Below are 14,651 nucleotides of genomic sequence, written 5' to 3'. Positions count from 1 at the left end.
ATATATATATATATATATGCGCGCGCGCGTGTGCGTGCGTGCGTGTGTGTATAAAGAACCCTTGGGTTGTAATGGGTATATGTAAAGTGATTAATTAATCGCTTGTATGTCCTCGAATAGCTTCACAGTCCCCCGTATAGAATGTTCTTTCCTTCGCTTTGTTGCTGGAGTCCTGAGAATAATGGTATAAAGAGTCTAAGCACGTCTTTAATGGTCCAGGCTGGGGTCACAGTATTTCTTTACGCCTGGTATGCTGGATTAGTGAGGCAAGCCAGGCATCCATCTCTCTTTTGGTTTTGGTATTGGAGGAATAAAAAAAAGCATCCATCTTTTTCCTTTTGCTCTTTAGAATTGAAATCAAAAGTTATTCTTATATATTATCGAGTGCCAGTCTCTCTATAGCAGCCTTAATTCTAAATCAAGATCTCAATCATCTCCTACCTTCACCTGGGAGGCGAGAGAGATGGCTGAGGAAATTGTGACGGAGCTGGCAATGACCCTCATCAAAAAATTGATAAGCACGCTCTCATCGGAGATGAAAATGCCCGAACTGGTGCGTCAAGATGTCCAGTCCGTCGAACGCGAGCTCAAGAGAATGAAAGACTTCGTGCGCCTTGCGGATGCGGATGCTCAGGCGAGAGCACGGGTCAAAGAAGTGAATGATTTGGCCTGTGATACCGAGGACCTCCTGGATGAATCTAGAGTTTACATGGCCATGCCTCACCGCCATGGCATCAAGGGCTTTATTGATGATATCGTTGAGAAGATCAAGAAATGTAGAGAGAAGCACGAGATCTACAACCGGCTACAAGAAATCAAGGAGAGAATTAAACAGGCCGACGAAAGAAGTTCGCACTTCCATGTCGAACCAGTGGAGGAAAGAGGGGAGCCACCGGATCTAAAACAGCTAGCGGCTCTCTTCGTCGAGGAAAAAGACCTCGTGGGCATCGACAAGCCACGAGAGGATTTGATCAAGTGGTTGCTGGAAGGAAGCAAGTCCCTGCGAGTAATTTCGGTGGTCGCCATGGGTGGCATGGGCAAGACTGCCCTTGTTAAGAATGTTTATGATAACTCGGAGGTGAGGAAGCCTGGACAATTTGATTTCCATGTTTGGTTCACTTTGCAGAAAACATTCGATGTCGAAATGCTGCTAAGAAACATGATCCAACAACTCCTCGATCAAGAAGAGGAAGATCCAACAACTGCTATCGAGGTCCACCATGTCTCTGCTTCCCTCCTGGGACCTTATATTCCGACAGAAACAAGAGCAACGAAGAAACAAAGGGAGATAGAGGCAGCAAACGTGGATGGCCTCATTCAAATTCTCCGAGGCCATCTCCAAAATAAGAGGTATGTGATTGTTTTGGATGAATTATGGAGTATATCTGCATGGGAGAGCATAAAACTTGCATTTCCTGATAATGAACTCGGGAGCCGGGTTGTGATAACAACACGAAATACACAGATTGCTGCTACTGCCTCTTCTCTTTATTGTCCACAAAATGAGGCTCTTGTGTACAATCTCCAACCTTTGAGCGAGGAGGATTCTCGGACCCTGTTTTGCAAAAAAGCCTTCGCATCAGAAACCTGCCCCCAAGACTTCAAGGATGTGTCTGAAAAATTTCTGAAGACGTGTGGGGGATTACCGCTTGCCATTGTGACAATCGGTGGCCTTCTGGCAATAACCAGGCCTAAGACGGTCGAAAAATGGACGAAATTGCATGAGAATCTTGGCCATGCAATAGATGCCCACCCCAACCTTGAAGTAATAAAACATATACTGAGCCTCAGCTATGATGATCTACCTTACCATCTCAAATTGTGCTTCCTGTACCTCAGCATCTTTCCAGAGGACTACCCCATCAGACGCGGTCGTCTGGTGAGGCTGTGGATGGGTGAAGGGTTATTCAATGCGGAGCCTCCGATGACGGTGGAGGACATGGCAGATGAATGCTTCGATGAGCTTGTCACGAGGAGCATGATCCAAGTGACAGAAACCGACCCTTCAGGAAAGGCAAAGAGCTGCAAAGTTCATGACATTATGCGCGAAATTATAATTTCAAAGTCGAGGGAGGAGGAGTTCTTTTACTCAATCCTTAAACCAAGCTCACCAAGGCCCACAACTGAAAAAGTCCGCCGTCTAACAACCCATTGTGATGTGCGCCACCCGCTAAATGTAAGCTTTGCTCATCTTCGATCACTGATCTTGTTTAGTGTTTTTGTGTCGTCCAGTTTGAAATCTGCTAAGTTGTTAAGGGTGTTGGATGTGGAGCGCCAAGATATAGGCTCTCATTTTTTGCCGCACGGCAGTCGCTTACAACATTTGAGGTACCTAAACCTGAGGGGCACTGAGCGTGCTCGGCTCCCAGAGGCCCTGAGTATGCTGCAAAACCTTGAAATGCTGGATCTCCGAGACTCGTATATCGTGGAGCTGCCTGCTGGAATCGTCAAGCTTCAACGACTGCGGTATCTTGCTGTTTATTCTCCGAGAAGGAATGGCGTATCGATGCCCAGAGGAATCTGTGGACTGAAAGAGCTTTGCACTCTTGTTCTGGCCAATGCTGAAGCTGGCTTCATAGAGGAGGTAGCACAGATGGAACGCTTGCGAAGGCTGGGCGTGTCGCAGCTCACCATGCAGAATGAAGGGCATTTCTGGACTGCCATTCAGAAGCTGAGCCGCCTCCAATCTCTAACAGCCCACTCGAAAGAGGACAATCTGATGAGCTCTATGGGATCCTCCAGCCAGCTGCCATCTCTGCTACGAAGCCTAAAGTTGCATGGCCTCGTTATGGAGAAATTGCCCGGTCACATTGAGTCGTTGAAGAACCTGGCCAAGATGGTCCTCAGTGGAACCAAATTGAAGGATGACCCTTTCCCTGTCCTTGAGAAACTTCCAAGCTTGTCGGAGCTCCGGCTTCACGAAGATGCATACGTGGGGGAGGAGTTGCACTCTAAGGGAGGGTTCTTGAAGCTTAGAACAATGCATCTCATGCGCCTCAGTGAGTTGAAACTGGTGATGGTGAAAGGAATGGCGATGCCCATTGTGGAGAGCCTAAGGATCAAGTGGTGCGGGAAAGGACGGGCTAAGGAGGACGGTGTCAACCTCCAGATGGAAGGGGACCGCGACAGCCTCATCGACCGTCAGGTGCAGTGACTGAGGAAGTGAGAGGCCAAGGCCAATGGTTCCAAGCCATCCGAGTGTGTGTAGAATCTATGTTGTCTTCTGGTGTGCGGAGGATTTGCTTCTCATTTCGTGGAATGTAATAAGGCACCGGATGCCACCTTTTTTATCGTGTTTAATTAGTCCAGAGATATTGTTTGCATTGTCATGACTAACGATACCAGTTGATAATTAATATGATGCTTAATTTAATTAACATGTTCCTACTATGATGATTAATTTTAATTTCTTAAATATAACTTGTCAAACAAAATTAACGGACGATCCCATAAAGAACATGAGAAGCAGCAATGAAAATTTAGGAGGCTTGAGTCATGGAGAACCCAAAATCACTGGGCATGCCCAAAAACCAGTCCTTTTGTGAGGAAAAGGCTTGGATCATAATGATTCCAAGGTTTTCAAAAAAAAAAAAAAAAAAGGAAATTGTGCTTTTAAAGGTGGACATAACGGGCTGTGGTGTGGTGCATGGAATGCATACATTGTGTCTAAATGGTGACCAACGGTTGGCCATATGAATCTTGAATGATGCAATTGGCCAAGTTGAACAGCTGACCAAACTTTCCACCCGTTCCTCCACCCACCCTCTGCTATGACACAGGTAGTGGAAGGAGGAGGAGGAGAAGGAGTTGGGCCTGCTTGATGGAAGTAGGAAGCAGAGAGGGCAAGAGAATAGGAGGAGGCCAGAACGGTGGTCGAACTAAACTACTCTCAACTTATCATGTTGGTTCCAAAGCCTGGCTATCTAGCAAGGGCTGGTACGTGCAAGGTACACTTCGTCCATGCAAATAAGGGTGCCACCAGGGATAAGCAACAGCCTCTCACACTTAACATGGACTCTAACCTGTACTCGAACAATATGGAGCTCATCAGACATGCACTGTGCTTCTTCTTGGATGAGGAGAAATGTCATGGCATTGACTTTACACAATATCGATCCCCATAGTTTTGATAATATCACCAAGAATGACATTTGCAGCAAGCCCCTCAATGTGATCATGAGGTTGGTGCTAGCTAAAGCTTTTGTTTCTAACATAGTCGATGTTTCAGCTATTTTTATCCAGTTTCATATTAAATTATACATATGTCTCTTTAGAGAACAAAAGTTAATCATAGCATTATCCAGCATTAGCTTGGATGATATCACCTCATATCACTCAGGCGGGTTCAATTTTGGTTGGAGTTAGGGATGGACCGGATATAGGATAAAAGATTAGGATTAATCTTTAAAAAACTAATCAATACTAATTAACTAGTATTTCTGAGAATTGGAAATGACCCTTTGCAAAGTATGGATTTTGTAAAAGAAATGATAATTTATTAATTAAGGTCTAGTCCTTGCTAGATGTATGTCACGCTCCGAACCCAACACCCGGATCGGATGCGTGATGGCCGGACACTCCTTAAGACAAGCTCTAAAGAACATGCAAGGCCTAAAATAATTCATTACAACCTCAACATCCATAATGTCTAATTTTAATAATAACTAATAAAACTTATATAATTACAAATTAAATTCCTTCAATTCTCTGATCAGGTATCAATGACATTTTATCTATGCATCCACCCACTCGCAAATCCATACCATAGCAAACTATGACAATCTTGTAACTCTGAGAAAAAAAAGAAAAATAGAGAGGTGTGAGCTTTACAGTCCAGTAAGAATCCCACACATCATACCAGTATAATAATATAATCTGAAAATAAGGATAAATAATAAAACATAAAATCTTATGTTCAATATCCAGAATACTGCAAACACCCATAAATTATCTGTCTTGTCAAAAGAGATACATCATCATATGTTAATGGGTGAAACACTTTCACTATAAGAAATTTAATTTTTTGTGACAAGCAATGTTGTCACTGAAACTTGAAATATTGTCGCTGATGAATTTCTCTGACAACAAACTATTGTCACTAGCCGGTCGCAATTGCTTCATCGCTAAAACCATTTATGACAACTTAAATTTCTTGTCACTGAATCATTTCTTTTCTGTGACAATAGAGCTTGTCACTTAATGTACTTTTTGCTGTCACCAATACAATGAAATGGGCATGCCTTGAAGGATCTTGTGACAATAGTAAATCTATTTAGAGACGAGTTCTCTTATTGCAGAAAAGTCTTACAGAGACAAGAGTTTCACTTGTCACTGAAAATAAAAATTGTGACAACTTAACTTGTCACAGAAACAAATCATTCTTGTCACAATGCAATAACGTAAATTAATTTTGGGACAATAATGACTCTGTTTAGGGATAAAGTTTCTTGTCACTGAAATAGCTTAAAGTGACAAGAACTTTTGTTGTCACTGAAAATAAAATTTGTGACAACTTAACTTGTCACAGAAACAAATCATTCTTGTCACAATGCAATAACGTAAATTGGTTTTGGGACAATAATGATCTGTTTAGTGATAAAGTTTCTTGTCACTGAAATAGCTTAAAGTGACAAGAACTTTTATTATCATAGCAAATCTCATATGTGACAACTTGTTATTGTCACTAAAATTTAGTGTATATGACTACAGAAATTCATCTCATTCACAAGCAAACTAAGAATCCAAATACATCTTTCTCAATGTTTGCATTTCAGTAGATATCCAAAATAAAAATCACAAGATAGTACCAGTAGTTCATAAGCACTCCATATGCTATTTAATTGATCAAAACCAACAGTACATGATCCAAGACATCCAAGGAATTTTCAATTTCACTGTTTGAAATTCGACAGGACATCCAAAATTAATTTAAAAAAAACACTGACTAGTACCTATAGTTCATAAGCACCCTACATTCTACTTAACTGATCAAAACTAACAGCCTATGACATCCATATTTTCAAATTGAAGCTAGTTGATGTACTCTCATAATGCCAACAGAAGTAGCTGCCCATATTATTCCTGCATATAAACAAGGTTTGGATTAGTAAATGATTGGCTAGAATAAAGTTTTGAGTAATTAAAGTCTAGCAACCTCTAGATAAGCAACAGATTATCCACTAAAAATTTTTAAAAAAAAATAAGGCAACTTTTTTTGCATATAATTTGTAAATTTATACCTCATATTGAAAAGTTGAGACAACAAGAAAGGTTTTCAATCCATGTTTTCAATGGATTACACAAGAAATGAGCTCAGGCATGTTAGCAATTAAACTTCTAAAATAAAAAATTAAAAAAAAAGAATTGACTATATATTAAGAATCTCAATTCAAAGTTGCCATTCCTAGAATTATAAAAAATTATGGATCTCACACTCTTAGAATGCAGCACTGTACCTAAGTATACTATAGCTGATTGGTTGTTGTTTATATTCCTCTCTTATAGATCATTGAAAACAAGAAAAAAAAATATCATATTTAATTTTTCTACTTTCTTAAAAGTAAAAAATTCTTACTTGGTCAAGGTTCATGCATTGAGGAAGATGAAGCTCTAATTACAAATAGGCTAATCATCAGGACTATATTCATCAGAACTGTATTCATCATGGTTGTTTTGATCATCATCTGTTTCGCTTTCAGCTTCTTCTTCTATCTCATCATCATTAATAAAATCATCTAATGTCAGATTCTCTCTATTTGTGTCATTGTTGGGTGAAAAGCTTTGTGGTTGAAGATCATCTCGATGTAGCACTCCTATCAACTCATCATTGTTCATGACTTGGCCATATTGAAAATTTTGTTCTTGTTCCTCTTGTTGGTAGACATCATCTTCGATCAAACTATCATCATCATCATCATCATCTGCATCATTATCTACAGATGGCACATCATAAGCATCACGTGGATAAGTTTTTACCACAACAAGCCAATTGCTATCAACTAAATCTTCTACATAGAACACTTGTTGAGCTTGAGAAGCCAACACAAAAGGCTCATTGGTGTTCAAAGATCCATGGATATTTACGCTTATATATCCATAGTTGTCAACCCTATATCCTCGTCCCAATCGGCCAACATCCCACCAGTGACATTTGAAAAGAACTACTTTTTTATTTTTCACATACAACAATTCAAAAATATCTTCCAACACTCCATAGTATTTTTTATCAGCAGATGTATCATCTCCTTTTACAAGCACTCCACTATTCTGACTTTTTCGTCCAATTGCACGATCTCTTGCATGAAATCTGAATCTATTGACATTGTAAGTTCCATATCTATGAACTATTTTGAACGGTCCAACAGCCAAGCTTAGAAGATCTTCACTTGCTTTGCCTTTAGCTTTAAGCTTTGAAACCTATTTAAGATTAATAAATTAAGTCATTATTAGCATAAATAAAAGTAACTTAAAGTATTTACCTATATTATATGATACCTACACGTTCATAAAACCAATCTGAAAATTCCTTGTGATGTCTAGCCAGGACATTTCTTGAGCTCGCCTCTTCCAATTCTTTTTTATGCTCCCTATGAATGACATAATTAATCAATAATAAAGATGATTGAAGTAGAAACAAAGTTCTTTGAAGATTTTCATAATAACAAGATTTTGTTCTTACTCAATATATGGCCAAACTTCCTCACAGTTTCGAAGAACATATGCTTGAGCTTGTGTAAACTCCTAAGCATTAAGCTCATAAGACTTAAAAGCTCCTTTTGCACAGCCATCTTTGGCAAAGATTGATAGTCCTTGGTATGAAGTAGCTCCATCATCATTTCGTGGGATTCGATTAAATTTTGTTTCAACACTATTCAAATACCTAGAACAGAATGTAAGGCATTCATTTGCAAGATAACCTCTTGCAATTGACCCCTCTGGACGAGCTTTGTTTCGGACATAAGACTTTAATATTCGCAAATATCTAGATTCAAAAGATATTAACTAAGTCAAAAATAATACAAAAAAAATTACATTTAAGTTTCAAAAAGTTAAGGATTACCTTTCAACTGGATACATCCATCTATATTGGACCGGTCCATCAATTTTAGCCTCGCTTGCCAAGTGAATTGGTAAATGAATCATAATATCAAAGAAAGCTGGTGGGAATATTGTTTTAAGTTTACACAGAGTCATAACAATGTCATCCTCCAACTGTTTTAGATCTTGAACTTTTAACGACTTTGAGCATAAGTTTCTAAAGAAGTTACTTAGCTCAATCAATGGCTCACAAACAAACTTAGGCAATAATCTCCGAATGGCAACTAGAAGTATTTGCTACAAAAGGATATGATGGTCATGGCACTTTAAGCCAGAAATCTTCTTCTCATTTATATTCACACATCTTGATATGTTAGAAGAGAATCCATCAGGGACCCTTAGATTAGATAAGAAATTGCAAAAGGCTATCTTCTCTTATGGGGATAATGTATAAGTTGCAACTGGCATCTTCAATTTACCATTTTCAATATAAGGATGAAAATTGTGCCTAATGTTCATATCTACAAGGTCAAAACGGCCCTTCAATGTATCTTTTGTCTTTCCTTTTATATCCAGCACAATTCATAAAATGTTAGAAGAAATATTTCTCGCAATATGCATCACATCAAGATTATTGCGCAATTTCAGATCCTTCCAATAAGGCAATTGAAAGAATATACTCTTCTTCCTCCAATTGTAAACATCGTTAAAATCATCACGCTTACGCTTTTGACCCTTCCCAAAAGTAACTTTTTTTAACTTACGCAGCTGATCCAACACATCATCACCGGTTAGTACCTTAGGTGGATCTCTATATTCACATTTTCTATCAAAAGATCTTTTATTACGTCGCCATGAATGATTTTTGGGTAAGAACCGACGATGCCCCATGTAACAAATCTTACTTCGTATTGAAAGAGAGCAAGTGTCTTTGTGGCAACAAGGACAAGCTAGTTTTCCTTTAGTCATCCATCCAGACAAATTACCATATGCGGAAAAATCGTTAATAGTCCAAAGGACAGCAGCATGTAAGTTGAAATTTTGTCGTGTATGAGCATCATATGTCTCTACTCCTATATTCATAACTCCTTCAACTCTTCAATTAAAGGCTGTAGATACACATCAATGTCATTTTCGGGGCACTTAGGATCTGGAATAAGAAGTGTCATCATAAAATAAGGATCTTTCATACACTGCCATGAAGGTAAATTATATGGAATCAACACAACTGGCCATATACTATGAGGGGTAGACATATTTCCAAATGGTTGGAAGCCATCACTTGCAAGACCAAGCCTAACACTCCGAGGATCTACAGAAAAGGACTTGTACTTATCATCAAAGGATTTCCAAACGAATGAGTCAGCTGGATGTCTTAATATGCCATCATTTATCCTTTTCTCCTCATGCCATCTCATGTCCTTTACAGTGATTTTAGACATATACAACCTCTGGAGTCTTGGTTTCAAAAGAAAATAATGTAAAATCTTGTGAGGGATATTGCGCGTTCTGCCTTGATATTTCCAGCGGGATAAGTTACATACAGGACATACGACTGCATTGGCATGCTCTCCCCAATATATAACACAATCATTCAAGCATGCATCTATTTTTATATGTTCAAGTCCCAAATCCTGAATAAGCTTCTTAGCTTCATAAAATGAGTTTGGAACTAAGGTACCATTTGGAAGAACTTCCTTAAAAACCTTCAGTAACTTATCCATTGATGTATCACTCCAATTATTTGAACATTTTAAATGGAGTAACTTCACAGCAAAGGATAATTTGGAGACCTTGTCACATCCAGGATACAAATTTTTATCGGCATCTTTAAGCAACCTGTAAAAGGCTGCTGCTTCCGGATTTGGTTCTTGGGGTTCATATCCTTCATTCACATCATCTCTTTCAACATCAGTATTTATGAAAGCACATGCATCATGAACCATTCCAATTAAGTCATCATAATCTGTATTTTCTTCCTCATCTAAATTGTCTCTACTATTAGCATTGCATTCCTCTAAATTTTCCTCAATTGTCTCACCATGATAAACTCAATGTTTATAACTTTTCACAATTCCATTTCGGATCAAGTGAGCCCTCACTTCATGTCGACCCTTAAAGACTGTATTTCTACACTTAGTACAAGGACATCGTATTCTATCACTAACAGTTGGCTGACCAAAAGCAAAGTTAAGAAACGAATGGACTCCATTTATATATTTCATACTTGCTCTGTCATTAAGTTTCATCCAGTTCTTATCTGACATTATGTCCTGCACATTATAATAGACAATAAAATAATATCAACTATAATAAAATAAGTTGTTATGGTAAAACTACAATCAGCAGGTAGCGTAAGAATTAGAAAGATAATTGAACATAGAAAATTGAGGTTCGTAAGATGCTTATTTTAACAACAAATATATAATTTAAAGCCCTATATACAGTAGTTCATATTCATATCATCAATAGAACAGAGCTCCATAAATTGAATCGAAAAGTCTCAAAAAAAATTATTCTGACCCCATATGAGAGTTCAGAAAGGTGAAAATTAGCCTACTGCAAGTCTCACACCATGGATTCAGTATCATATTCATATGGATAATATCCATAAGCCAATTCATGAAGAAAATAAAGAGGTATAAATCAAAAGTTTGAGTAGGCCAAAGAGTTCAAACCAAGGGGGAAATGGGATCTAGACAAAAATACACAACCATCCTTGCCATGCTCGATTTTAAACTAGCTAAATGAATTAGCACCCAGTCCTTTCTGTCACTAGCTTGATCTGTTATTTATATTTCTCTTTTCAGAATAAAGGTGTCATGAAGAAGTGTTGTGGGTGATGTATGATGGTGAGCGAAAGCTATAAGGGAGAAAGAAAGTCTACAAATAATTTCCTCCATTGGTTTTGCTTTGCTTGTAAGCTAAGGGAGCAAGAAAAATTTACTTCAAAAAAAAACAAAAGGGAACAAGGAGAGTGTGCCAAATCATCATTTGCTTCACTTGTATACAATCATACCTGCAAACATATTATAAATACAGAGGACAACCAAATAAGATTTGTAATCAAGGTTTATGTAACCATTTTTTATGAGGTGTCCATGCTAATAAATCACTTCCCAAAGTAGGTTAGGGAAGGATTTGGGCCCAAATATCTCATAAAACAACCAAGAACCTTTACCAAATAGATAAGTTGGTACCTTTAACTAAATGAAAAAGAAAAAAAAAAAGGTACCTCCAATTTGTCCTCACTTTTAAGGACCAGGGGAGGGTTGGCTGTTGAAATTTGCATCACCCGAGTGGTACCCCATCTTACTTCTAGAGCAATCACAAGGAGAGCAGTACCCATTCTCTCAGATTAATCAAGCAGAAAATTATTAATACAGTTGAACTATTCAATTAGTCTAAGCTTTTGTATGATGACATTCCTCCATCCTATATATATTCTCCTGTATTTATTCAACCCATATCACACGTCTGGATCTTACATCTGAGACTCACTGCCTGATGAACAGATTGGTATCATATTCATATTATCATGAGAACACAACTCCATAAACTGATAGTTAGGAGCCAAAAAAAAAATGGAGCTTGGAAGTCTGACACCATGGATTTAGTATCATATTCGTATTATCATTTGAATAGAACTCCATAAATTGAAAATAAAGAAACCAAAGAAAAATCTTTTCAATCAAAAATCCCCAAACCCTACAAAATATCATGCTTCTACCCAGATTAGCTCTCCAAAACTTCAAGCTCACATCGCTGCAACTCACATAAAATCCCATATCATCGAAACCTCAAAACCCCTCTAATATCCTTAGATGCTCTCCTTCTCCATAGATCTCCAAAAACAGATAACGAAATGAAAAGAAAAAGATGCAAAAACCAAAGGAAAATGATCAATCTATGAGGGAAAAGGGCATACCTTTGATTTTTTCTATCCGTCCTCTGTTTTGTCTATTTTTTTGATGTTTTCCCTGGATTTTCCTCTGTTTTTTATGAGACTTAATCAGGTGGGGAGGCTTGGAGCGGCCAAGTGGGGAAGACGAGGGGTTTTGGGCCTCTTTCCCATGAAACCAAGAACAACGCGCGAAGATTGGTTTCTCAGCGGCAGAAAATATTTCATTAAATGAGCATTAAAAACACTTAAAACAGGTTAAAAATGCGGAATAATCCCGTCACAGGGGTCGACTCATGGGTCGACTCATGCCTGGGGGTCGACTCATGGGTCGACCTCTGTGGAAAACATCAGAAAATGAGAAGGGAAGCACGGTTCTGTAAAATTGGCCTAAAACCCACAGAGGTCGACTCATGGGTCGACTCATGCCTTGGGGGTCGACTCATGGGTCGACTCACAAGGTGTGCCAAGTTTGTGCCATCCAAAAATTCAGCATGCCAATCATCTCATATGCCATGAGTCGACTCATGTTTTTCAAACATGAATATCTTTCAAAATACAAGTCCAAAAATAATAAAATTTTTACCAATGGATCACAAATCTTTTGTTCTATCATTTGATACTTTCAAATCAGGATTTGGTAAAATTATGATTTTGCCCCTGAAGAGCAATAAGTCTTTTTCAAGCGAAAATCAATAGTACCCCTTCAAATGCTTTGTAATCATCAAAATCAATCCAAGGAGCAACAAGAATGGGCATATCTATACAAAAAGACTTTTGGTATTAGAGCCGGGGTTTTGAGTTCTAACTTTTAATATAGTATGACGGCCTCCTCCAAATCCAATCCAATGTGCACCAGAATATTTTCTTCAATGGAGTTATCAATTGGAAGGGTGCCAGTTGTGAGTTCTCTCACATCACTACTAATAGGTGTGAGGGTTTCTGGGATTGAGTACTTGTGAAGAAGTGGTAAACATGAAGGAGATGAAACGTTTCGTTTCTTCTTCTTCTTCTTCTTCCTCTTCTTTTTTTTTTTTTAGAGGGCAAAGAAAGGGCTTCCAATCAGGGGTTTGGTGCTTAATATTTTTTTGTTTCAGTGACGAGTAAATATTGTCATTGAATTTTTTTCTATGACAAGAAAATATTTTTTGTGACAAGTAATTATTATCACCGATACCTTTTAGTGACAGAATTTTAATTCTTGTCACGAATAATATTTTATTTTTCTAACTAATATTTTAGTTTTTTGTACTTTTATTTAGTGACAAGTTCTAGTGACAAGAAAAAATTTTTGTCACCAATAATTAATAATCTATGATAAGGATATTTGTTTGTCACTAAAATAAATCAATTGATGCTAATCAGTGACGAGCATGATTTCTTGTCATAGAATATTTATTTTCAGTGGCAAAAATTTTTTTTGCCACAAAACACTTGCCATTATAGATAAGATTTCTTGTAGTGTTTTATTCAGCATTAGTTTCATGTCTTGTCTTTTATTTCTCTTTTCATAATCACATGATCTTTAATCTTTTTCTTTCTGACTTTGGACTAACCAAGTCTATACCTCAGCCTCCATCCGAATAAATTTTCACTCATAAGCCTTTCAAGACTGTCCCAGGCATGAGCTTCTGGCCGGCTGTCCCACGTATGAAAGTCCATGGAGGCTGTCCCAGGCATAAGCTCCTAGCGGACTGTCTCAGGCATGAGCTCCTGGCTGGGTGATCCATGTATAAGTCCGTAAAGGCTGTCCCAAGCATAAGCTCCTAACGGGTTGTCCTAGGTATAAGCTTCTGACGGACTATTCCACATGACGAGACTAGTCCAAATCATATTTTTTTTTTAATTTAATTATAATATATTAATTTTTTCAAATCAATTCTGATTTACAGTGTGATCAAAATAGATATGTCATATCCATATAATCATGCCATCAATCACTGATACATATATATTGATATAACATACTCATGCTTAAAAATTATATAAGCAAATAATGGTGTTTCAAGCATAGCAAATTCATCGATCATGAATTCAACGATCCAAAATCAACGATACAATACCAACGATAAAATAGCATATATAGTGATGATCATGTATAAGGATTCTTACCACTATTGATGATTAATCCAAGCATAAGAATCAATGAACTCTTTGATTTACAAATTTTGAAAATAAGATATTTTGCTCGACATCTTATGCAGACAATCGCATGTCTACATGTTCATGATCAAACATAAAAATCATATATGAAGAAATTACGGATAAATGATCTTAATAACATAAATCTAGGACTTCTCCTAGGATCAATCAATATTGAAATTTGTCTAAGTATCTGGACCCTCCACTGATTCATAAGACTTCTACAGAAAAAAAATTCATGAAAAGAGAGAAAATTCTAGAGAGAGAAAATAGAGAGAGAAAGTGAAGAGAGAATCTTTGTATCCTTCAGATATGGCAATCATGATCAAGATCATCAGAAGTCATATCAGGATGATCAAATATAGATTAACGATGATCAGATGCTATAAATTTTGAATAAGAACTGAGCTGAGATCCAACCTATTACACGAATTTCGAAGCGACTCCAGATCATCTTATTTTCATCTCAAGTTTATCCTAGGATCTGTGATATAATTAGAGATAGAAAGAGAGAGAGTAGAAAGACCCTAGAGAGAGAAGGAGAGAGAGGAGAGAGAGAAAATAGAGAAAA

At 37.7% G+C, this 14,651-nt stretch overlaps 1 protein-coding gene across 1 annotated transcript; it reads left to right on the top strand.

The window, feature by feature from the left end:
* Nucleotides 1–425: 425 nt before the first annotated feature.
* Nucleotides 426–3,304, top strand: LOC105060786 (disease resistance protein RPM1-like). Its single transcript, XM_010944622.2, has one exon. It carries the CDS (start codon nt 464–466, stop codon nt 3,152–3,154), a length of 2,691 nt encoding a protein of 896 aa, XP_010942924.1. The 5' UTR covers nt 426–463; the 3' UTR covers nt 3,155–3,304.
* The last annotated feature ends 11,347 nt before the right edge of the window (nt 3,305–14,651 follow it).

This window comes from Elaeis guineensis, chromosome 1 (assembly GCF_000442705.2).
Source record: "Elaeis guineensis isolate ETL-2024a chromosome 1, EG11, whole genome shotgun sequence".
NCBI classification, from domain to species: domain Eukaryota; kingdom Viridiplantae; phylum Streptophyta; class Magnoliopsida; order Arecales; family Arecaceae; genus Elaeis; species Elaeis guineensis.
Note: the sequence above shows the minus strand (reverse complement) of the source record. Positions and strands in the feature narration are given on the sequence as shown.

Excerpts from the sequence above, each read along its gene's own strand:
- LOC105060786 (XM_010944622.2), top strand. The coding sequence starts at position 464 with ATGGCTGAGGAAATTGTGACGGAGCTGGCAATGACCCTCATCAAAAAA.